The sequence below is a fragment of the Rhinopithecus roxellana genome, chromosome 19, assembly GCF_007565055.1.
Source record: "Rhinopithecus roxellana isolate Shanxi Qingling chromosome 19, ASM756505v1, whole genome shotgun sequence".
Taxonomy (NCBI): Eukaryota; Metazoa; Chordata; class Mammalia; order Primates; family Cercopithecidae; genus Rhinopithecus; species Rhinopithecus roxellana.
Genome location: NC_044567.1, coordinates 48757941 through 48783801, shown reverse-complemented (window position 1 = coordinate 48783801; position 25861 = coordinate 48757941). Strand labels below are relative to the sequence as shown.

At 44.0% G+C, this 25861-nt stretch overlaps 1 protein-coding gene across 4 annotated transcripts in view; it reads left to right on the top strand.

Annotated features, from left to right (window-relative positions):
• The window catches only part of CRLF3 (cytokine receptor like factor 3), a 53551-nt gene extending 28324 nt beyond the window's left edge, over positions 1-25227 (top strand). For 2 of the 4 annotated variants that reach the window (XM_030923061.1, XM_030923062.1), the window contains exons 3-8: positions 769-856; positions 1985-2162; positions 5700-5922; positions 7730-7862; positions 21202-21314; positions 23452-25227. In XM_030923061.1, coding sequence (XP_030778921.1) covers positions 769-856; positions 1985-2162; positions 5700-5922; positions 7730-7862; positions 21202-21314; positions 23452-23708 — 992 coding nt within the window. In that variant the 3' untranslated portion in view covers positions 23709-25227. Of the gene's footprint in view, positions 1-747; positions 857-1984; positions 2163-5699; positions 5923-7729; positions 7863-21201; positions 21315-23451 lie in introns of all 4 variants that reach the window. The other 2 variants (XM_030923060.1, XM_030923063.1) reach the window with 1 other exon arrangement.
• Positions 25228-25861: the final 634 nt, after the last annotated feature.

Below are 25861 nucleotides of genomic sequence, written 5' to 3'. Positions count from 1 at the left end.
GTGATCTATTCACTTTGACCTCCCAAAGTGCTGGGATTACAGGCGTGAGCCGCCGCACCTGGCCTGACATTTTCTTTTTATTATTCTGTTAAATAATTTGTAATCTGATGTATGATACTCTTTTAGGAAAACATAGATGCATCATTTGGCTTTTCAAGCCCTATGCCCAGCCTAGGCAACATAGTGGGACCTCATCTCTACCAAAAAAAAAAAAACAAAATAGCTGGGTATGGTGGCGTGCACCTGTGGTCACAGCTACTTGGGAGGCTGAGATGGTAGGATTGCTTGAGCCCAGAAGTTCAAGGCTGCAGTGAGTTATGATCCTACCACTGCACTCCTACCTGAGCGACAGAACAACACCCAGTCTCAAAAACAAACAAACAAAAAAACACAACCGTATCCCCTATTGCTCCTCTCAGGGCAATATTTTGTACTGGCTCCTATTGAAGTTCATAATGATTCTGTAGGAGAGATGGGAAGAAGTCCCTGGGCTTTCTGGTTTGCCTAAAATTGGTTGATTTCCTTGTATAGAGCAGATAGATTTTTCATCTCTGGCAAAATGTTGCCACTGTGTATCCCTTTCCCTCCTGGATTTGATCTTAGAGTCACTTCTAAAATAGTTTCTACTTTAACTTTTTGGGAATTTGACTGTGGCATCATTTAAGAACTATTTTCAAGAACACTAGAGACCCACCCAGACATGAGTTATGTTGATTACTTTATATGTGACCATTTTCACTGTTCCAGGTCTCTTATTCTTGATTGTAGGTGAGATTGCCATGCGTGGTGGTGTGGGAGAAGAGAATGAGAAACTGTGGAGCTTTACCAAAAAGGCCTCACACATTCAGTTGGACAGGTAAGAGAGCTGTGCCATTTGGACTTACTTTTAAGCATTTAAACTATGTCTGCTTTTTTCCTCCCTCTGTTCAAGATTCTGATTAAGGGAGATAGAGAATATATATCTCAAGGTTTTCAGGCAGGGCATGGTGGTTTACACCTGTAATCCCAGCACATTGGGAGGCCAAGGCAGGCAGATCGCTTGAGGTCAGGAGTTTGAGACCAGCCTGGCCAACATGTTGAAACCCCATCTCTACTAAAAATATAAAAATTAGGCGGGCATGGTGGCACATGCCTGTAATCCAGCTACTTGGGGAGGCTGAGACAGGAGAATTGCTTGAACCCTGGAGGCAGATGTTGCAGTGAGCCAAGATTGCACCACTACACTCCATCCTGGGCAACAGAGCAAGACTCCGTCTCAAAATAAATATAAAATAAAATAAAAAATTATCTGGGTGTGGTGGCATGCGCCTGTAGTCCCAGCTACTCAGGAGGCGGAGGCAGGAGAATCACTTGAATCAGGGAGATGGAGGTTGCAGTGAGCTTAGTTCACACCACAGCACTCCAGCCTAGGGTGGGGACAGAGTGAGACTCTGAGGGGAAAAAAAAAAAAGCATTTCACTACCCATTACCACTGTTACTAATGAAATAGTTGTGATTATAATCCTTGGTATAGTATTACTACAGATTTTTTCAATCCAATGTGTAAAAGAGTTGTTAAATTTTAGAAATTCTCAATGTATTGTTGAAACGGAGTCATATTCCAGTAAACCAGATCGTTTGACATAAAATGGACAGTTATGATCCTACCAATTTTCTGTCTTGCTTATATTTATTTGAAAAGAGAATCTTTGTGTAACATCTTGCAAATCCCCTACTGCCATGAGAATTACTTACTGGGGGCTTCAGGATCTTTCAAGCTTGTGACTGCTCTAAAATATTTCTTTTTTTTTTTACTTTTTAAAACAGTTTTATTAAGATATAAATTCATAGACCATGCAATTCACCCATTTGACATATGCAATTCAGTGGTTTTTATTATATTCACAGAATTATGTAACCACCACTACAATCAATTTTTTTTTATTTCTTGTATTTTTTAACTCTCAGTTAGAGGTCTCATAACACATGAGCTTTGTTTCCTCAGCTTACCAGAAGTACCTTTACTGGTTGATGTGCCTTGTTTATCTGCTCAGTTGGATGACTCAATTCTTAACATAGTGAAAGACCACATTTTTAAGCATGGAACAGTAGCATCTCGCCCACCAGTACAGATAGAAGAACTAATAGAGAAACCTGGAGGCATCATTGTACGATGGTGTAAGGTATGTAATTCAGAATTCTAGAAATAACTTCCACATTATGGGTTTGAGATTTGAGGGCCTTTCAGATTTTTTTTTTTTGAGACGGAGTCTCGCTCTGTGGCCCAGGCTGGAGTGCAGTGGCTGGATCTCATCTCACTACAAGCTCCGCCTCCCGGGTTTATGCCATTCTCCTGCCTCAGCCTCCCGAGTAGCTGGGACTGCAGGCGCCTGCCACCTCGCCCGGCTGGTTTTTTGTGTTTTTTAGTAGAAACAGGGTTTCACCGTGTTAGCCAGGATGGTCTCGATCTCCTGACCTTGTGATCCGCCCGTCTCGGCCTCCCAAAGTGCTGGGATTACAGGCTTGAGCCACCGCACCCGGCCCTCTCAGATTTTTTCATTGGCTACTTTTAAATACATTCTTTTCTTCCCAAACAAAAATCTCTTTTACTTTACAGTAAAATGAAGTCACAGGGAACACTGAGGTAGTTCTTCCAGTTTTATTTTTATTTATTTATTTATTTATTTTTTTTTTTTTTTTTGAGATGGAGTCTCGCTTTGTCGCCCAGGCTGGAGTGTGGTGGCCAGATCTCGGCTCACTGCAAGCTCCGTCTCCCAGGTTCACGCCATTCTCCTACCTCAGCCTCCCGAGTAGCTGGGACTACAGGCGCCGCCACCTCGCCCGGCTAGTTTTTTTTTGTATTTTTTAGTAGAGACGGGGTTTCACCGTGTTAGCCAGGATGGTCTCGATCTCCTGACCTCGTGATCCGCCCGCCTCGGCCTCCCAAAGTGCTGGGATTACAGGCTTGAGCCACCGCGCCCGGCATTTATTTATTTTTTTGAGACAGAGTTTCGCTCTTTTGCCCAGGCTGGAATGAAGTGGCGTGATCTCGCCTTATTGCAACCTCCATGCCCTCCCCTGCCTGCCGCTTCCCCCAGGTTCAAGCCATTCTCCTGCTTCAGCCTCCTGAATAGCTGGGATTATAGGCACCTGCCACCACACCTGGCTAATTTTTGTATTTTTTGTAGAGACAAGGTTTCACCATGTTGGCCAGGCTGGTCTTGAACTCCTGACCTCAGGTGACCCACTCGCCTCGGCCACCCAAAGTGCTGGGATTGTAGGTGTGAGCCACCATGCCTGGCCTTTTTTATTGAAATGAAGCCTTGCTCTGTTGCCCATGCTGGAGTGCAGCGATGCAACCTTGCCTCACTGCAACCTCCGCACCATTCCCCCTCCCCACCCACCCAAGTTCAGTAGCTGGGACTACCGGCACTACACCCAGCTAATTTTTTGTATTTTTTTTTTTTTTTTTTTTTTTGAGACAGAGTCTCACTCTGTCGCCCAGGCTGGAATGCAGTGGCTGGATCTCAGCTCACTGCAAGCTCCGCCTCCCGGGTTTATGCCATTCTCCTGCCTCAGCCTCCCCAGTAACTGGGACTACAGGTGCCTGCCACCTCGCCTGGCTAGTTTTTTGTGTTTTTTAGTAGAGACGGGGTTTCACCGTGTTAGCCAGGATGGTCTCGATCTCCTGACCTCGTGATCCGCCCGCCTCGGCCTCCCAAAGTGCTGGGATTACAGGCTTGAGCCACCACGCCCGGCCTAATTTTTTGTATTTTTAATCGAGACACGGTTTTGCCATGTTGGCCTCGAACTCCTTAAATCTCAAGTGATCCACCCACCTTGGCCTCCCAAAGTGCTGGGATTACAGGCATGAGCCACTGTGCCTGGCTTTTTCTTTTTTTTTTTTTCTTTTGAGACGAAGTTTTGTTCTTGTTGCTCAGGCTGGAGTGCAATGGCACGCTCTTGGCTCATCACAACCTCCGCCTCCCAGGTTCAAGCCATCTTCCTGCCTCAGCCTCCCGAGTAGCTGGGATTAAGGCATGCGCCACCACGCCTGATTAAGTTTGTATTTTTAGTAGAGATGGGGTTCCTCCGTGTTGGTCAGACTGGTCTCAAACTCCTGACCTCAGGTGATCCACCTGCCTTGGCCTCCCAAAGTGCTGGGATTACAAGTGTGAGCCACCGTGCCCAGCCAAGATTTTCTTAAAAGGATTTTTTGTTTTTTTTGTAAACATGCTGTTATTTCATAACAGGACTCTTTTTCCATTTTTATTAATTTTCCTATCAGTGGACCTATTTATTTCCAGTTTTTTGCTATAAGTATTTTTACTTGTGTTTCCTTATGAACGTACGTGAAGTTTGCAAAATATTAATATTTACCTAGCTGTAAAATTATGAGGTCATCTTAGAGTATTGGATCCATACACTAGTAGGTAATAACAAACTTTCCACAAGATGATTGTATCAATTTAGCCTTCCAAGCAGTATATGAGTTTCTGTTATTCCATATCTTGACCAATAATTGGCATTGTGAGACTTTATATTTTTGCCTAAATGTACCTTGTTGTGGTTTTATTTATTTATTTGTTTGTTTTTGAGATAGGGTCTTACTCTGTCACCCAGGCTGGAGTACAGTGGCACAATCATGTCTCACTCCAGTCTCAACCTCCTGGGCTCAAGTGATCCTCCTGCCTCGGTCCTCAAGTAACTGGGACTTCAGGCATGTGCTTCCATACCCAGCTAAGTTTTGTAATTTTTTGTAGAGATGGAGTTTTGCCATGTTGCCCAGGCTGGCCTCAAATTCCTGGGCTCAAGTCCTCCATCCGCTTTGGCCTCCCAAAGTCTTAGGATTATAGGCATGAGCCACCATATCTGGCCTTGTTGTGGTTTTAGATTATATTTGCCATATTACAAATTAGGTTGAATATTTATAATATATATTTTTGGCTATTTATATTTCTTCTGTAGAATACTTATTTATGTCTTTTACCCATTTTTCTATTGGTGGCTAATTAACATACAGAATATATGCAGGACCCCTAAAAATTAATGGGGATTCTGTGTACTGTATGTTAATTATGTCTTGGTTATTATGAATGATGTATGGTTGTGGGAAACTTATCATTGAATCTTGAATGTTTTATCTTTGGCATTGATTAAAAAACATGCCATTTCTTCAAAGGAGGCAGACTTTTTTATATCAGACTGGGAAATGTAGAACACATGGTTCAATAAAGAAAAGAAGGGTGCTCAGGCACAGTGACTCACGCCTGTAATCCTAGCACTGTGAGAGGCTGAGACGGGAAGATTGCTTAAGCTCAGGAATTAAAGATCTGAGATATGGTGAAAACCCATCTCTACAAAAAATACAAAAAATTAGCCGGACATGGTGGTGTGCGCCAGAAGCCCCAGCCAGCTACTTAGGAGGTTTGAAGGAGGAGGATGGCTTGAACCCAGGGTGTGGAGGCTGCAATAAGCCGAGATCATGCCACTGCACTCCAGCCTGGGTAACAAAGTGAGACCCTGCCTCAAAAAAAAAAAAAAAGAAGAGAGATAATGATATGATGGCATATTTTCTATGGCCTTCCCAAGAATACCCCATATTCAGCATGTGGGCCTGGCTGCTTGGTCCAAAATGGCTCCATTCAAAGTTTTTAAGCAGTGATGGCTGAGAGAAGTCATCTTCTGTGTCTCACCTAACATAAAGCTTTTCTCCTTAGGTGGATGACGACTTTACAGCCCAAGATTACAGGCTCCAGTTTCGTAAATGTACTTCAAATCATTTTGAGGATGTATATGTAGGTTCTGAAACTGAATTCATAGTATTGCACATAGACCCCAACGTTGATTATCAGTTCAGAGTCTGTGCCCGAGGAGATGGCCGACAGGAGTGGAGTCCTTGGAGTGTCCCCCAAATAGGTCATTCCACATTGGTGCCTCATGGTATGCTGCTAACCTTTTCTCTCCTGAAGCCTAACTGTATATTAGAATACCTGTATTCTGTGCTAAGGGCAGCACACTGACAACCAGCTATTCTAAGCATAGATCCTGAATTGATAAGAACAACATGCACCTTGTATTTTACTCGGATTACCTCATGTGATTTTTGTTTTCATCAGTTCTTCAGGGACCAAAAAAAAAATGCTGGACTAGATTTTTAGCCTCACTGAAAACCAAAGATTGAAAATATTGTGTAGGACACTGATACTCCTTTTTATTCATCTTCTTTTTTTTATATTTTACTTTTATTTAGTTAGTGTTTTTTGAGACAAGGTCTCACCTCTGTCGCCCAGGCTGGCGTGTGGTGGTGCAATCATGCAGCCTGACCTCTGGATCCTTCTGCCTCAGCCTCCTAAGTAGCCAGGACCACCTGCATGCACCACCACACCTGGCTAATTTTTTTTTTTTTTTGTAGAGACCAGGTCTTGCTATGTTGCCCAGGCTGGTCTCAAATTCCTGGGCTCAAGCAGTCCTCTTGCTGTGACCTCCCAAAGTCCTGGGATTATAGGCGTGAGCCACTGTGCCCAGCTGATTTTCCAAACCCTCAAGAAATACCTGGAGAGAGATATTTTCTTAAAAGTCTGATTTGAGGGCCAGGCGTGGTGGCTTATGCCTGTAATCCCAGCACTTTGGGAGGCCAAGGCAGGCGGATCACAAGATCAGGAGATCGAGACCATCCTGGCTAACACGGTGAAACCCCATCTCTACTAAAAATACAAAAAGTAAGACAGGCGTGGTGGTGGCCGCCTGTAATCCTAGCTACTCTAGAGGCTGAAGTAGGAGAATGAACTCAGGAGATGGAGCTTGCAGTAAGCTGAGATCGCGCCACTGCACTCCAGCCTGGGCGACAGAGCAAGACTTAAAAAAAAGTCTTATTCCATCCTGGCTAACACGGTGAAACCCCGTCTCTACTAAAAATACAAAAACTAGCCGGGCGAGGTGGCGGGCGCCTGTAGTCCCAGCTACTCGGGAGGCTGAGGCAGGAGAATGGCGTAAACCCGAGAGGCGGAGCTTGCAGTGAGCTGAGATCTGGCCACTGCACTCCAGTCCGGGCGACAGAGCGAGATTCCGCCTCAAAAAAAAAAAAAAAAGTCTTATGATTTGAAATCGATCTCTCTCTCCTGCATTCTTTTTTAGAAGATGTAGACTCATTTATTTATTTATTTATTTTTTTGAGACGGAGTCTTGCTCTGTCACTCAGGCTGGAGTGCGGTGGCCGGATCTCAGCTCACTGCAAGCTCCGCCTCCCGGGTTCACGCCATTCTCCTGCCTCAGCCTCCCGAGTAGCTGGGACTACAGGCGCCCGCCACCTCGCCCGGCTAGTTTTTTGTATTTTTAGTAGGGACGGGGTTTCACCGTGTTAGCCAGGATGGTCTCGATCTCCTGACCTCGTGATCCGCCCGTCTCGGCCTCCCAAAGTGCTGGGATTACAGGCTTGAGCCACAGACTCATTTATTAATTAGATTTTTATTAGGTTGGAATAAGTTCAAGCAATTATGCTTGAACTATGATTTTATTAGATAACACTTATTTGATTTATTATATCAAAATTATGCAGGAATATACTAAAATCTTTTTTTGTAATTTGTGGGACTGATCATGATACCCTGTTAATGGAATCTTTTATTTTATTGAACTTGACCATGGCCCTAAGAGTAGTCTCCTATTTCCACGTTTTATTTAACATGTCTGTATTGAAGATATCCCTCAAGAGATTCTAACAGTTTTCAATATCTTTGCTTTTAAAAAGAGTGGACAGCTGGTTTTGAGGGGTACAGTCTGAGCAGTCGAAGAAATATAGCACTCCGGAACGATTCTGAATCATCGGGTGTTCTCTACTCCAGAGCTCCGACTTATTTCTGTGGACAGACATTAACATTCAGGCAAGTAGATATTAAAACATCTTACCTGCCTCAGGAAGCAGAGTGAAGTGCACAGAGCATACATGAGCTTTGAATTCAAAACATCCTGAATTTATTCCGTCATTTATAGGCAGTGTTACTGTGGGAAGGCTTCTTTATTTCCTGCAGCTGTAGTTTTCTCATCTGTATTCATAGGGTTATTACGTAGAGTAACTGGGAAATGTATATAAAATGCTTGATATTTAATATGTTTATATCTCTTTTCCTCTTGGTAAGTAGAGGTAAGTAGAATATCTCTCAAAAGTCAATCTTAGGCTGGGCACAGTGGCTCACACCTGTAATCCTAGCATTTTGGGAGACCGAGGCGGGTGGATTACCTGAGGTTGAGAGTTCGAGACCGAACATGGAGAAACCCCGTCTCTACTAAAAATACAAAATTAGCCGGGCATGGTGGCACGTGTGCCTGTAATCCCAGCTACTCGGGAGGCCGAGGCAGGTGAATCGCTTGAACCCAGGAGGCTGAGGTTGCAGTGAGCTGAGATCATACCATTGCACTCCAGCCTGGGCAACAAGAATGAAACTCTGTCTCAAACACACACACACACACACACACACACACACACACACACACACACAAAATTAAAAAGTCAATCTTAAAAATTAAGAGGCCAGACGCAGTAACTCACGCTTGTAATCCCAACACTTTGGGAAGCCAAGGCGGACGGATCACTTGTGGTCAGGAGTTCGAGGCCAGCCTGACCAACATGGTGAAACCCCGTCTTTACTAAAAATACAAATATTAGGCCAGGCGCAGTGGCTCACACCTGTAATCCCAGCACTTTGGGAGGGTGAGGCAGGTGGATCACAAGCTTAGGAGCGCAAGACCATCCTGGCCAACATGGTGAAACCCCATCTCTACTAAAAATACAAAAATTAGCTGTGTGTGGTAGTGCACGCCTGTAATCCCAGCAACTAGGGAGGGTGAGGCAGGAGACTCGCTTGAACCGGGGAGGCAAAAGTTGCAGTGAGCCACTGTACTTCAGCCTGGCAGCAGGGTGAGATTCCGTCTCAAAAAAAAAAAAAAAAAAAATTAGCCACGTGTGGTGGCGGACACCTATAATACCAGCTACTCAGGCAGCTGAGGCATGAGAATTGCTTGAACCTGGGAGGCGGAGGTTACAGTGAGCTGAGATCGCGCCACTGTACTCCAGCCTGGGTGACAGTGAGACTCCATCTCAAAAAAAAAAAAAAAAAAAAGGCACGGGCTGGGCACGGTGGCTCATGCCTGTAATCCCAGCACTTTGGGAGGGCGAGGGGGGCAGATCACAGGGTCAGGAGATCGAGACCATCCTGGCCAACATAGTGAAACCCCGTCTCTACTAAAAATACAAAAAATTAACAGGGTGTGGTGGCAGGCGCCTGTAGGCCCAGCTACTTGGGAGGCTGAGGCAAGAGAGTCACTTGAAGCCGGGAGGCGGAGGTTGCAGTGAGCAGAGATTGTGCCAGTGCTCTCCAGCCTGGGTGACAGTGTGAGATTCCCTCTCAAAGAAAAAAGGCAAAAATTTACCGGCCAAGAATTTATTTTGTCCTTTGTGAGTCATTAACAGCAAGTCTTTGTAAGAGACAATGCTGTAAACATATTATGTATATGCTACTCTGTAAAGTAAAACTGAAAGCAAGCCTCCCCTACCACTGATTAATGTTGTTTCTCTACCCATTTCTTTCTGTAATGGAAAAGTTTCTTTTTTCTTGTTTTCATGTTATCTGAAATGTATTCTTTATAGTCACATTTCTAAATAGCTCTTCGTAGAAACCATAGACCAGTTTTGACTTAGAGAAGTAAAGTTTGCCTGATTTTCACCATACTCACCTTAGTGTAACAAGCTCTCCTCTAAGTTTTAAGTCTTGAGATGGGATTTTATTGTGAATGCTTGACCCAAGTTCCTCTTGTTCTCAGGGCCGTATTATTTAAGGCATGGAGAATATCTGAATATTTTATCTAACCCAATGTTGCTGTATTCCTCTCCAGCTAAGTAATTTGAATTGTCAGCAGTTGTCAGAATATACTAGTTCATGTTTTGTCTATTTTTTTTTTTTTTTTTTTTTTTTTTTTTTTTTGAGAGGAGTCCGCTCTGTCTACCGGGCTGAGTGCAGTGGCTCGGATTCTCAGCCTCACTGCAATCTCGCTCCCGGGTTTAAGCCATTCTTCCTGCCTAGCTCCCGAGTAGCTGGACATAAAGGCGGCCCGACACCTCGCCGGCTAGTTTTTTGTATTTTTTAGTTAGAGACGGGGTTTCACCGGGTTAGCCAGGATGGTCTTGATCTCTGACCTCGTGATCAGCCCGTCTCGGCCTCCCAAAGTGCTGGGGATTACAGGCTGAGCCACCGCGCCCGGCCTTGTCTATTTTTTGACACCTCTTCTCACCCCTTAATGAAGAAAGAATGACTCAGTAACCAGAAAAATACCAATAGAGAGAGAGAAAAAAAAAGACCAATACCTAAAATATATTTAATTATTCCCCAGGTAATCATGAGTTTTCTGTACCCCTTCTCTGCTTATGTCCCTTGTTTATAGAAGCACTTCCGTTAGTGACTCTCCTGAGAACAAGGTATTTCTGTGCAATGACAGAGCTTCCTACCTTGATAAATTCAGGCCAGATATCTCAGACTGCAATAATGATGATGATGATAATAATTGCAGTTAATGGCCGGGCACGGTGGCTCACGCCTGTAATCCCAGCACTTTGGGAGGCTGAGGCGGGCAGATCATGAGGTCAGGAGATCGAGACCATCCTGGCTAACACTGTGAAACCCCTTCTCTACTAAAAATACAAAAATAAATTAGCCGGGCATGGTGGCGGGCGCCTGTAGTCCCAGCTACTTGGGAGGCTGAGGCAGGAGAATGGCGTGAACCTGGGAGGCAGAGCTTGCAGTGAGCCGAGATCGCGCCACTGCACTCCAGCCTGGGCGACAGAGCGAGACTCTGTCTTGAAAAATAATAATAATAATAATTGCAGTTAATATTTAAACAATATTTACTGTGTGTCATGTACTGTCTTAAGTATTTTACTTGTATTAACTCATTTGATTTTCATAGTAACCCAGTGAGATAGACGTATTTATTTTAGGGATGAGGAAACTGAGGCACAGAGAAGTTATTTACCCAGTGTCACACAGCTAGTAAATGCCAAAATTAGGGTTTAAATCCAGGCAGTTCAACTCCAGACTGGTCTGTATTGCTTCTTTTTCATCTTTTTCATGGGAGAGTTAATATGATTCTAGTTGGTGTTGAAGTCTACAGTCTATTACTGTGTCCTTAGCTCTTTAATTTTTAACCTCTGATGACCTTTTACCCCTTGATCTGATGCTCTCCTGCTTTTTAAATTCTTCCTCCTTGGACACATGGTAATGTCTGATAGATTGCATAGTTAGGTTTATTTCTTAGGTCATTCAGTAAATATTTATTAAGACATTGGAACTTATACAAATTGATTTAAATTCACCTCTGCTGACCATGATGTGAAAGGCATAGTAGGTCTCAATAAACTGTTAGTCTGTCTGGCCTCTCCTAAAGATGCATCACCAGGCCCCACTTGGCAGGGTGATTAACTGAAATTCAGTTAAACTCAATATGATCGTAGCCAGCCTTTTGCATTTTTGTCATTTTTTTCTTTTGACTGTGGAATGAAATGTTTTCTCCCCTTGTTTAAAGGAATTTCAGGCATCAGCAATGAAGTCAGAGATGTGAATGCGAGGGGAGTCCATGCATAAGGGAGGAGCAAGTGGGTCTACTTGAATCAAGAGAAATAGTATTTAGTTTTTTGAGGGTGCTTAAGGGCCTAGTAATTAGAAGGGAGCTTATACTCTTGAAGGCACTACTTTGTTATTTATCCCAGTCGGTCCCTGCTGAAGTTTCTGGAAGGCTTAGAGCTGCTGAAGCCAGAGAAACCTGTGATACTGGCTAGACTATAACAGTCTCTAGACCCACTCTCATTAGATGCCCAGGTCTGCTAGCAACCCCCTCCTTCCAGATCTCCCTGACTTCTTATGTAAACATTCCTGCTCTTTCCTTCTAAGATTTTCTAATTTTTTTTTTAAGATTTATTTCCTTCCTTCCTTCCTTCCTTCCTTCCTTCCTTCCTTCCTTCCTTCCTTCCTTCCTTCCTTCCTTCCTTCCTTCCTTCCTTCCTTCCTTCCTTCCTTTTCCTTCCTCCCTTCCTCCTTTCCTCCCTTCCTCCCTTCCTCCCTTTCTTTTTTTGAGACAGAGTCTCGTTCTGTTACCCAGGCTCGAATGCAGTGGCACAATCTCGGCTCTCTGGGACTTCCACCTCTCGGGTTCAAGCGATTCTCCTGCCTCAGCCTCCCAAGTAGCTGGGATTACAGGCGTGTGCCACCATGCCCAGCTAATTTTTTTGTTGTTGTTAGTAGAGATGGGGTTTCACCATATTGGCCAGACTGGTGTCGAACTCCTGACCTCAAGTAATCTGCCCACCTCGGCTTCCCAAAGTACTGGAATTACAGGTATGAGGCACTGCGCCCAGCCGGTCTTATTTTTTAACCATGTTTTTACTTTCTCTTTACCACTGCTTTTCTCTAAAAAAGAGAAAAAGCTACAAAAATTAGCTGGGTTTGGTGGTGTGCACCTGTAATCCCAGCTATTCGGGAGACTGAGGCAGAATTGACTGAACCTGAGAGGTGGAGGTTGCAGTGAGCAGAAATCACGCCACTGCACCTCAGCCTGGGCGACAGAGCAAGACTTCATCTCAAAAAAAAAAGAGAGAGAGAGAAAGCCTGCCGTTACAAGTGGCATGCGCCTGTAGTCCCAGCTACTTGGGAGGCTGAGGTGGAAGGATCACTTGAGCCCAGGAGGCAGAAGCTGCAGTGAGCCAAGATTGTGCCACTGCACTCCAGCCTGGATGACAGTGACACCCGGTCTCTAAAGAAAGAGGGAAGGTGCTTTAGGTGCTAACAGCCTTCTTTAATCCTAATAGTCTAGGAGGTAGGCTGTTACTATCTTTCTTTTACAGAGAAAAAACAAAAGCAGAGAGACTAAGTGGCTTGTCAGGATTCAAATCCTGGCAGTCTAACTCCAGTCTGTGCTCTTAACCACTGTGTTACCTACCTCTCATTGCTAACATTAGGTGGGCAATCAAAGGAATAATAAGGCTATTCTTTCAAATTCCTGAGCTCAAGCAATTCACCTGCCTTGGCCTCCCAAAGTGCTGGGATTACAGGCGTGAGCCACTGAACCCAGCCCAAAACTACTTTTCTAAAATGTAAGGACAGTTCTCCTGATTAACTCCAATCTTTTCTCTTTGCATGAAGCTGATTGTTTTGTACACACTTATTCCACTCAGGCGGTATTTATAGTACCTGCTAGTACCTGCTATTGTAGGGAATGCAAAGTTGAAGAGAAAAAAAAACAGCAGAACCTTTGGCTCAATAGCAAATAAGCAGTTTGTAAATGAATGTAAGAAAGATGCAGACTGCGGTGGAATATAGAAGAAGGAAAGGTTACTTCTAGATCAACAATTGGTGAAGTCTTTATCTCAAGTAGAGCTGGAAAGTACAGTTGCTGGGGCCAGAAAAGCAGGAACCAAAGTTATGGAGGTAGAGAAAATGCATGGCTGGGCGCAGTGGCTCATGCCTGTAATCCCAGCACTTTGGGAGGCCAAGGCAGGCAGATCACGAGGTCAGGAGATCGAGACCATCCTAGCCAACATGGTGAAACCCCGTCTCTACTAAAAATACAAAAATTAGCTGGGTATGGTGTTGTGCACCTGTAATCCCAGCTATTTGGGAGGCTGAGGCAGGAAAAAGGCATGAACCCACAAGGCGGAGATTGCAGTGAGCCGAGATCACACCACTGTACTCCAGCCTGGCAACAGAGTGAGACTCTGTCTCAAAAAAAAAAAAAAATGCAGAGAACACCAAGAACTGAGTCTGGATGGGGTTAATAGAGACAGGGAGTATAGTTGAAGAGAAACCTGGAAAAGTAGGATGTTGCCTGGTGCAGTGGCTCACGCCTGTAATCCCAGCACTTTGGGAGGCTGAGGCGGGCAGATCACGAGGTCAGGAGATCGAGACCATCCTGGCTAACACGGTGAAACCCCGTCTCTACTAAAAAACAGAAAAAATTAACTGGGCATGGTGGCACGCACCTGTAGTACCAGCTACTCAGGAGGCTGAGGCAGGAGAATCGCTTGGACCCGGGAGGCAGAGGTTGCAGTGAGCTGAGATCACACCACTGCACTCCAACCTGAGCGACGGAGCAAGACTCCGTCTCAAAAAAAAAAGAAAGAAAAGTAGGATTTTGTTTTGGACAGGCTGTGTATATTTCTTGTTTAATTCCTGAAGGAAATACCTCTTTTAGAGGTCACCTATGCCCACTTATAAGGGGGACATTTGATACCACATACAGAATTTTTTTTTTTTCATTTTGCCCAGCTAAGGTACCATGACAGAGATCATTATTGTTCCCTGACAAAAGGCTCAATAGCCTCACCAAGTAAAACTAAATCAGTTTTCATAGTTCCAGGGGTCATCCTATGTATGTGACTTCTCATGCATTCATAAAGTTAAACTATGCAAAATAATATCAGCCAGATTGATTTTTTGAGCCCTACTACGTGTCAGTTCCAAGTACTTAACTAAGTTAATGCTTGTAAATCCTTATTACAGTCTCATGAGTCAGACATGTTTTTTAGATGTGGAGACAGACATGAAAGGATTAAGCAACCAGACCATGCTGCGTGGCTCATGGCTGTAATCCTAGTGGTTTGGGAGGCCAAGATGGAAGGATTGCTTGACCCCAGGAGTTTGAGACCACCCTGGTCTCCGTGTCTGCACCACTACCTTGCTCCCGGCTCCTCACATAATGGGCGGGCCCATCCCCTCTGGGTGGGGCTTGGGGCTTCCTCTGGGCCCACTCTTGGCTGGAGATCAGGGACTTGAAGGTAGTTAAGACATGTCTTGCCCTGGAGGGCTTCCCAGCATGGTAGGGGAAATGGGCATCCCACTAGTGAGACACCGTCTCTACAAAAAATTAAAAATTAATAACTAGGTGTGGAGGCTGCCTGTAATCCCAGCACTTTGGGAGGCCAAAGTAGGAGGATCACTTGAGCTGGGGTGTTCGAGACCAGCCTGGGCTACACAGTGAGACCTTATCTGTATTGGGAAAAAAAAAAAAAAGAAAAATTTAAAAAATTGAGCAACTAGGCTGGGCGCAGTGGCACACACCTGTAATCCCAGCACTGGGAGGCCAAGGCAGGTGGATCATGAGGTCTGGAGTTTGAGACCAGCCTGGCCAGTATGGTGAAACCTCATCTCTACTAAAAATACAAAAATTAGCCAGGTGTGGTAGCGTGCGCCTGTGTAATCCCAGCTACTTGGGAGGCTGAGGCAAGAGAATCGCTTGAACCCAGGAGGCAGAGGTCGCAGTTAGCTGAGATCGCACCACTGCACTCCAGCCTGAGTGACAGAGTGAGACTCTGTCTCAAATAAAACATAAATAAATAAAAATAAACAACTTGTCTGAGGTTACACAGATCATGAATAGTGATGCTGAGATTCAAATCTTAACCATCTGGACTGTTTGGACTCTGTTTTGACTCTGAGTGAGATGAGAGGCCATTGGAGGATACTGAGCAAATGAATGACATGATCTGACATTTTGCAAGTCATTTTAGTTGCTGTGTAAAAAATAGCCTGTAAAGAGGTACAGATACAGGTTGGGAGACTAGTTAGGAAGCTATGTAATAATCATCTTGGTGAGACCCAATGGTGGCTCGGACCAGAATGGAGCAGTGGAAGTAATGGTAAGTGGTCGGAATTTGGATATGTTTTTTGTTTGTTTGAGAGAGTCTCACTCTGTCACCCAGGCTGGAGTGCAATGGCACGATCTCAGCTCACTGCAACCTCTGGGTCCTGGGTTCAAGCAATTCTCCTGCCTCACCCTCCCTAGAAACTGGGATTACAGGGGTATGCCACCATGCTTGGCTAAGTTTTGTATTTTTAGTAGAGACAGGGTTTCACCATGTTGCTCAGGCTGATCTTGAACTCCTGAGCTGCCTACCTCAGCCTTCAGAGTGTTGGAATTATAGGTATGAGCCACTGCTTCCAGTCAGAATCTGGATATATTTGGAAGGAAGAGCTGACAGGATTTACTGACAGATTGTTTGTAGGAAGTGAGAAAGAAAAGAGTCAAGTATGACCTCAGGGTTTTTGGACTAAGTAACTAGATGGATAGAATTGCCATTTACTGAAGTATGTAAGGGTGGTCCTTCTTGAAATTTTATCTGGGTAGGTGGGAAATAGTATCTCATTGTATTTGTTATTTTCCCTAGTTTTCAGTGAGGTCATAAATCTTTTCTTTTCTTTTCTTTTTTTTTTTTTTTTTTTGAGACGGAGTCTCGCTGTCACCCAGGCTGGAGTGCAGTGGCTGGATCTCAGCTCACTGTAAGCTCTGCCTCCCGGGTTCACGCCATTCTCCTGCCTCAGCCTCCCGAGCAGCTGGGACTACAGGCGCCCGCCACCTCGCCCGGCTAATTTTTTTGTATTTTTAGTAGAGACGGGGTTTCACCGTGTTAGCCAGGATGGTCTCGATCTCCTGACCTCGTGATCCGCCCATCTCAGCCTCCCAAAGTGCTGGGATTACAGGCTTGAGCCACCGCGCCCGGCCAATAAATCTTTTCATGAATTTCTTGGTCATACTGGTTTGCATGTCTGTGAATTGCCTGACTATATATACTTGGCCTGTTTTTCTTTTGGATTGTTTCCCATTCATTTGTTGATTGTCGTATGCTACAACATGGATAAGCTTTGAGGACATAATGCTAAGTGAAATAAGCCAGTCACAGAAGGACAAATACGGCATGATTCCACTTACATGAAGTATCTAAAGTAGTCAAACTCAGAGAAAGAGGAAATTGAATGGTGCTTGTAAGAGGTTTCTAAAATTCTCCACTTACTGATAATAGCTATATTCTGCAACATCGCATCAAATCCTTTTTTTTTAAAGAGACGTGGTCTCGCTGTGTTGTCCAGGCTGACTTTAAACCCTTAGCCTCGAGTGATCCACTTCAGCCTCCTGAGTAGCTGGAACTACAGGCATGCACCACTGTGCCTAGCAACATTCTAGACTTCTTTGAGGTCATTTTTGTCCAGATTTCTTCTCAAAATAATTGTCCAGAATATTAAAAATATAGACCCTTCTATACTTCTTTATTAATAATTTTCATAAAACAGGCTGGGATTACAGGCATGAGCCACCCGGCCTGGCCTGCGCATTTGAAAGAATAGTATCAGGTTGGGCATGGTGACTTACACGTGTAATCCTAGCACTTTGGGAGCCACAATCTCAGCACTTCAGGAGGCTGAAGTGGGTGGATTGCTTGAGCCCAGGAATTTGAAACCAACCTGGGCAGCATAGTGAGACCCCATCTCTATAAAAATTCAAAAAATTTAAAAAGAATGGCTATCTCTCCCAGTGTTTATGGACTAGCATTGTGCTGGGAAAGTCTCTGTATGATCAGTCACCTTCACCAGTCAGCCCAGCTGGATGTTCTGGGGGCCTCTGAAACTTTTTTGGCAGGTATGATTTCTCTGGGCCTCTGCCTACATTTTCTATATTCAAGAGGCTAGGTGGTTTCTTTTTCAGAAGTTTGTGATTTCTTGCTCCTTCTGGTGTCTGTCTGTGGCACTACAAGTTCTTTGGTTCTATAGCAGCAAGCCACCCCACTCTCATCTTCAGTGGCCACCAGGTATCCAAAGTAGCTGGCTCCCTCTCAGTTCAAGTCTTGTGAGAAAGCTACCAGTCCCTCAGGCAGTCTTCTGAAAAGCTAGAGAGCCTGATGCACATTCCACTGTCTCGCTCTCCTGATATTGAAACTTCAAGTTGTGCCCCTTCTCCAGATCTTGTTGACCTCATGGAGTCATGCTGGCTGCAGCAAGCTGTAGCCCACTTCTTTTCCTTATTCTCAGCAACCTTCAGGGATCCACAATTTGCTAGCTCCATCAGTGCTCCAAGAGAGGCAAGACAGAAACGAGTCGCAGCCAGCCCTCTGGAGAGCCGGAACACCAGTCGCCATGCTCTGCTATTCTCCCTCCCTCCTGAGGGAGAAGTCATAAGCTCAGGTGTTCTGGCCCGGCCCTGAGTTGTGCTGGCTTGGGGGAGGGGTTAATGGGGAAAATCAAAATTATTCTTACCTGTGTCAGTTTGCTCTGCTTGGCTTTGTGCTCATCTGGGGTACTGCAACCTTTTTTTTTTTTTTTTTTTTCTTTTTTTTCTTGAGACAGAGTCTCGCTCTGTTGCCCAGGCTGGAGTACAGTGGCGTGATCCTGGCACACTGCAACCTCCGCCTCCTGGGTTCAAGCGAATCTCCTGCCTCAGCCTCCTGAGTAGCTAGGAATACAGGCGCCCACCACCACGCTCGGCTGATTTTTTTATTTTCAGTAGAGACGGGGTTTCACCATATTGGCCAGGCTGATTTTGAACTCCTGACTTCAAATGATCCGCCCACCTCAGCCTCCTAAAGTGCTGGGATTACAGACGTGAGCTACCATGCCCAGCCGGGTACTGCAACTTTTTAACTAGATTTTGGAATTCTCATGAAAGTATTTGGGTTTGTATATGTTAAATTGGTGTTTCTGTGGGAGAACAAGGGCTGAGACTTCCTCTTGACGTCTTCCTCCTCCCCATAAAACATTTTTTTTTTTTGAGACGGAGTCTCGCTCTGTCACCCAGGCTGGAGTGCAGTGGCGTGATCTCAGCTCACTGCAATCTCTGCCTCCCGGATTCACGCCATTCTCCTGCCTCAACCTCCCAAGTAGCTGGGACTACAGGTGCCCGCCACCACACCCAGCTTATTTTTTGTATTTTTAGTAGAGACGGGGTTTCACCATGTTGGCCAAGATGGTCTCGATCTCCTGACCTTGTGATCCGCCCGCCTCAGCTTCCCAAAGTGCTGGGATTACAGGCGTGAGCCACCACGCCTGGCTTCTCCTCCCATACTTCTTTAGACTGCTCAGATGTGAAATAACTTCAGAAACCTACCCAAATATTTATTTTGATCCTGCATGTTTGCCATTTCATGATCAATGACATTTTGAGGCCACATTGACTATAAATAATCACATCTGTCTTTGGAAAAGCCACATTCTGTTTCACACTATTTTTTTTTTTTTCTCCTTGCAAAGTTGGCTTTCTGGATGGAGAGAATGGTATGTTGGCAATAGGGATCTGTACATTTCCTATTTCAAGAGCACATGAATTATTGACATCTGAAATGAAAACACAAAAGGAAAAGCTTAAACTTGCCACATAGAAAGTTCTTCAAGCTTGGGCCGGGCGCGGTGCCTCAAGCCTGTAATCCCAGCACTTTGGGAGGCCGAGACGGGTGGATCACGAGGTCAGGAGATCGAGACCATCCTGGCTAACACGGTGAAACCCCGTCTCTACTAAAAAAAAAAAAGTACAAAAAACTAGCTGGGTGAGGTGGCGGGCGCCTGTAGTCCCAGCTACATGGGAGGCTGAGGCAGGAGAATGGTGTAAACCTGGGAGGCGGAGCTTGCAGTGAGCTGAGATCTGGCCACTGCACTCCAGCCTGGGCGACACAGCAAGACTCCGTCTCAAAAAAAAAAAAAAAAAAGTTCTTCAAGCTTGAATAGTGTCTTCATAACCATAATGGATTTTTTTAGGATTATAATAGTTCTTTTTAAATGCTTTATATACTTAACAAACAGTAATCAAATCATTGCAGATTCTCATATGGAAGATTTAGGCGCTGGCAGCAATAGTTAACGTAAATTATAATGTCAACTATGACAAATTATGTGTCTAGAGCTAGAATATAAAATAGAAATGTGCCATCATGGCTACAAATGGTTAAGAATACAGATTCTAGGCCGGGCAAGGTGGCTCACTCCTGTAATCCCCACACTTTGGGAGGCCAAGGAGAGTGAATCACCTGAGGTCAGGAGTTCCAAGACCAGCCTGAGCAACATGGTGAAACCCCGTCTCTACTAAAAACACAAAATTAGTCCAGGCGCGGTGGCTCTAATCCCAGCACTTTGGGAGGCCGAGGCAGGCGGATCACTTGAGGTCAGGAGTTTGAGACCAGCCTGACCAACATGGTGAAACCCCGTCTCTACTAAAAATACAAAATTAGCCGGGCTTGGTGGTGCATCCGTGTAATCCCAGCTACTCAGGAGGCTGACGCAGGAGAATTGGTTGAACCCAGGGAGGCAGAGGTTGCAGTGAGCTAAGATCGTGCCATTGCACTCCAGCCTGGGCAACAAGAATAAAACTCCGTTTCGAAAATATAGATAGGTAGGTAGGTAGGTAGGTAGGTAGATCGATTGATTGATTGATTGATTGATTCTAGAGTCAGAATGCCTGGGTTTGAGTCCTGGTTCCACCAGTCATCAGCCAGGTAATCAGGGTCAAGTTATTTAGCCATTTTTCATCTTTTTTTCTTTTCGTGCCTCATTTTCCTCACCTGTAAAATGGGTATGTTAAAAATAGCACCTACCAGCTGGGTGCAGTGGCTCACACCTGTAATCCCAGCACTTTGGGAGGCCGAGGTGGGGGGATCACGAGGTCAGGAGTTCAAGACCAGCTTGGCCAAGATGGTGAAATCCCATCTCTATTAAAAATACTAAACTTGGCCGGGCGCGGTGGCTCAAGCCTGTAATCCCAGCACTTTGGGAGGCCGAGACGGGCAGATCACAAGGTCAGGAGATCGAGACCATCCTGGCTAACCCGGTGAAACCCCGTCTCTACTAAAAAATATAAAAAACTAGCCAGGCGATGTGGCGGGCGCTTGTAGTCCCAGCTACTCGGGAGGCTGAGGCAGGAGAATGGCGTAAACCCGGGAGGCGGAGCTTGCAGTGAGCTGAGATCCGGCCACTGCACTCCAGCCTGGGCGACAGAGCGAGACTGTCTCAAAAAAAAAAAAAAAAAAAAAAAAAAAAACTAAACTTAGCTGGGTGTGGTGGTGGGTGCCTGTAATCCTAGTTACTTGGGAGGCTGAAGCAGAGAATTGGTTGAACCCGGGAGACAGAGGTAGCAGTGAGCAAAGATCATGCCACTGCACGTCAGCCTGGGTGACAGAGCAAGACTCTGTCTCAAAAAAAAAAAAAAAAAAATAGCGTCTACCTCATAGGTTGCTGTGAGAATGATAGATAGATATAAAATAATTAAAACAGTGCCTAGAGTACAGCAAGAACTCAATCGTGGTTGCTGTTACTATTTAGAAAAAAAACAATTGTGGTGAGATTGCTCTTTTTAAGCTAGTGGCTGTTAGGTATCATTCATGTTATATTTTAAAAGTATGAAATGACCTTTCTACTTCATTTACAGAGTTGAAACTGTGGGACAACCAGACAGAAGAGACAGCATAGGAGTGTGTGCAGAAAAACAGGATGGATATGACTCTCTGCAGCGGGATCAAGCTGTGTGCATTAGTACAAATGGTAAGAGATAAATAACTGTCATTCTCTTGGAAATACATGAATTATTATAGTAATATATGAATCTGTTCCAGTTTCATACATTTATAGTAGGAGATGAGAAAATTTAGGTATTTTTCTTTTTTTAATTTTTTAATTTTTATTTTTATTTTTATTTTATTTTATTTTATTTTATTTTATTTAATTTTTTGTTTTTTTTGAGACAGAGTCTCGCTCTGTCGCCCAGGCTGCAGTGCAGTGGCCAGATCTCAGCTCACTGCAAGCTCCACCTCCTGGATTCATGCCATTCTCCTGCCTCAGCCTCCCGAGTAGCTGGGACTACAGGCGCCCGCCACCTCGCCTGGCTAGGTTTTGTATTTTTTATTTTTTATTTTATTTTATTTTTTTTTTGAGACAGAGTCTCACTCTGTCCACCAGGCTGGAGTGCAGTGGCGCGATCTCGGCTCACTGCAAGCTCCGCCTCCTGGGTTCATGCCATTCTCCTGCCTCAGCCTCCCTAGTAGCTGGGACTACAGGTGCCCGCCACCGCGCCCGGCTAATTTTTTGTATTTTTAGTAGAGACGGGGTTTCATGGTGGTCTCGATCTCCTGACCTTGTGATCCGCCCGCCTCGGCCTCCCAAAGTGCTGGGATTACAGGCGTGAGCCACCGCGCCCGGCGGTTTTGTATTTTTTTAGTAGAGATGGGGTTTCACTGTTTTGGCCAGGATGGTCTCGATCTCCTGACCTCGTGATCCGCCCGTCTTGGCCTCCCAAAGTGCTGGGATTACAGGCTTGAGCCACCGCGCCCGGCTTTATTTTTTTTTATTTTGAAGTCTCACTCCATCACCCAGGCTGGAGTACAGTGGCATGATCATAGCTTGCTGCAGCCTCAAATTCTTGGGCCCAAGCCATCCTCCCTCCTCAGCCTCCTGAGTACCCGGGACTACAGGTGCATGCCACCATGCCTGGCTAATTTTTTTTATTTTTACTTTTGTAAAGAGAAGTTGTTGCCCAGGTGGGTCTTGACTCCTGATTTCCAACAATCCTCCCACCTTGGCCTCCCAAAGTGTTGGGATTACAGGTGTGAGCCACCATGGCTGGCTGAAAGTTTTGGTCTTAATGACATAATTTATATGACTGCTATGTACCAGGCATTGTTCTAAACTCTTTACAAACAATAAATCATTCAGTCTACATCCCTACTGCTCTTTAAAAATCACCTGCCAGAGGCCGGACGTGGTGGCTCACGCCTCTAGTCCCAGCACTTTGGGAGGCTGAGGCTGACGAATCATGAGGTCAGGAGTTCGAGACCAGCCCGACCAACATAGTGAAACCCTGTCTCTACTAAAAATACAAAAAATTAGCTGGGTGTGGTGGTGTGAGCCTGTAATCTTAGCTACTTGGGAGGCTGAGGCAGGAGAATCGCTTGAACCCAGGAGGCAGAGATTTCAGCGAGCCGAGATCGTGCCACTGCACACCAACCTAGGCGACAGTGTGAGACTCCATCTCAAAAAAAGAAAGAAAAAAAAAATTCACTGGCAAGACATGTTAATATTTTGTGTTGTTGGCTGGGCACGGTGGCTCACGCCTTTAATCCTAGCACTTTGGGAGGCTGAGGTGGGTGGATCACGAGGTCAAGAGATCGAGACCATTCTGGCCAACATGGTGAAACCCCATCTCTACTAAAAATACAAAAATTAGCTGGGCCTGGTGGCCAATACCTGTAATCCCAGAGGCTCAGGCAGGAGAATTGCTTAAACCCAGGAGGTGGAGGTTGCAGTGAGTCCAGATCATGCCACTGCACTCCAGCCTGGGCAACAAGAGTGAAACTCTACCTCCAGAAAAAAAAAAAAAGTTGGTGAGTCAAGAATTTGGTAGAACAAGATTCTTTCTTGTTTATTCCATAAGAAACAGTCTTTCTATTTCACAGGAGGTAATTTTGTAACACTGTCAAGTTTCTTTTCATGACATTGATATGGGCAACTCATAGTCTGCTGGAATAGTAGAGCCCTGGACAGAACTCTAAAATCTATGTCTAGTTGGCATTCCAGATTTTTTTATTCTGAATTAGGAAATGAGCTATGTTACCAGTAATCTAGAAACTATTTCAGATCTCTTAGTTATTGCTCACACGTAAATGACTCTACCTTAACATTTTAGGTGCAGTTTTTGTCAATGGAAAAGAAATGACGAATCAGTTACCCGCAGTTACTTCTGGGTCCACTGTCACATTTGACATTGAAGCCGTGACTCTAGGAACCTCCAATAATAATGAAGGTGGACACTTCAAGCTTCGAGTAACTATAAGTTCAAATAACAGAGAAGTGGTTTTTGATTGGTTACTTGATCAGTCATGTGGTTCTCTTTACTTTGGATGCTCATTTTTCTATCCTGGATGGAAAGTGTTAGTGTTTTAGATGTTTGGATGCTTGGTTTTTGTTTTTAGGGTTTAACATTAGCTGTCCTCAGCCCAGCATAGTTCTAATTGCTTAAAAAAAAAAAAAAAAAAGTTGAATTCATCTCTAACTTAGGCCATTGGAAATGGAAGGTGTTTACTGGATTCATTTTGTAATATTTTAGCAAAAAGAGACTTGAATGTTGTGGACAAAATCATGTAATTCAGTCATTTTTATTCTTAGCATACTGTTAAATATCACATCACAGTAAAAATCAAATTGGTTTTACAAGTATGAGAAAATATAGAAAGTTCTATACCCTTCCACTCTACTTCTTAAAGTGGTTATTAGACCAGGAAAACTTAATGTAATATTATTTTTTAAATCATCATAAAGGATCCAAGTCCATGTAACTCTTTAGAATAAAACAAGAGGAATAGATCAGATAGAAGCAGCTGTGTAATGTATTAATACATCCGTTCATGTGCTGTCCACATGAATGTGTTGACTGTGCTTTCCATGTTCGGGTATTTGTAAGCAGTGTGGACTTTTATCCCATCTTCAATAATCTTTAAGTCCCCAAAACATTATAATGTTTTCTTTTTTTTTGAGACGGAGCCTCGCTCTTGTCGCCCAGGCTGGAGTGCAGTAGTGTGATCTCAGCTCACTGCAACCTCTGTCTCCTGGGGTCAAGCGATCCTCCTGCCTCAGCCTCCTGAGCAGCTGGGATTACAGGCATCTGCCACCACGCCTGGCTAATTTTTGTATTTTTAGTAGAAACGGGGTTTCACCATGTTGGCCAGGTTGGTTTCGAACTCTTGACCTCAGGTGATCCACACGCCTCGGCCTCCCAAAGTGCTAGAATTATAGGCTGAGCCACTGCACCAGGCCAATTTTTGTATTTTTTTAAATGCTTGACTAAGTGTCTATAATAGGCAAGTAGTACCTTTTGTTCTTTCATTGCAATTTGACTCAGTATAGGCTACAGTATTTTTACAGGGTAAAACTACTTATGGAAGTAGTATGCACAGCAGTGTTAGCCATTTCATATGTATGTAATATGCACATGTGTGTATCCAACCTGCCTGTGACGGGCATTTTACTCTTTGCAGAGTATGAGCTGCAGTCCAGTTTAATGTCAGTTTGATAAGTGGTCTCTTAGCAGACCAAAAAAAATATAGGATAAATACTTAACCTATTTTTTTGAAAACTTAAATTTGTGTGTAAAATATTTATTTGAAGGACTTTAATATGTAAAAATAATTGTCTTGCTATGCCAGCCGCTACAGATTTTATTTTAATGTGAATTATTTTTTTCATTTTTACCAGTAGTGAAAAGTAGAAAAGCAAGTATGATATTTTTGTAAGATAATTTATTTGGGGATTCATGTTCCCTGTTAGACAATCATGACCTTTTCTCCTTGTCTTTTTATGTATAAGTAAGTAGAATTTCACTTGTTTAGGGATTAAGAAGATGTTTTAGAATGTACATACCTTGTCCAGCCATCAGAATCAAAATAAAAAACTTTTAAAAAGTTCAGTGTGTGTACTTTTTTCTTCTGTGAGATTTGGTGAATCCAGTTTTAACCAACTTTTCATTATAAGGGAAAACAGGCTTCTTGTGACTACAGGCATTTTACAAGTACAATATGTTTATTTACAAGTACAATAAAACATTGTAACTTGTGAAAGGTTACGTGTACTTTCTTCTTGTACTTTCTTTTAAAAAACTTTTTAAAATTATTTTTTGTAGAGAATGAGGGTCTTGCTTTGTTGTCCATGCTGGTCTCAAACTCTTGGCCTCAAGCAGTCCTCCCCAGCCTTGGCCTCCCAAAGTGCTGCAATTATAGGCATGAGTGGCCACACCCAGCTGGTTACTTGTACTTTCCTATATTCTGTGTCTGATACTGAGCATCTTGCCTGACACAATGTGTGCAGAAAGAATGTTGGATCGAATGAGGATAGATGAGTCGTTTTCTCCAGATATCTTCATCTCATTCCTTTAATTCATCAAATATTTCTTGAATGTATTTGTTTCTTAGCCTCTCTAGGGAAATGACATCTTAATTTATGCCTATACAATCTGCCTGTTCACAGGAGTGCCTTAAACCTAATTTGAGACAGGAGTGGTAATATTTGGAACTCTGAAACTAATTTTTTTTTTTTTGACAGAT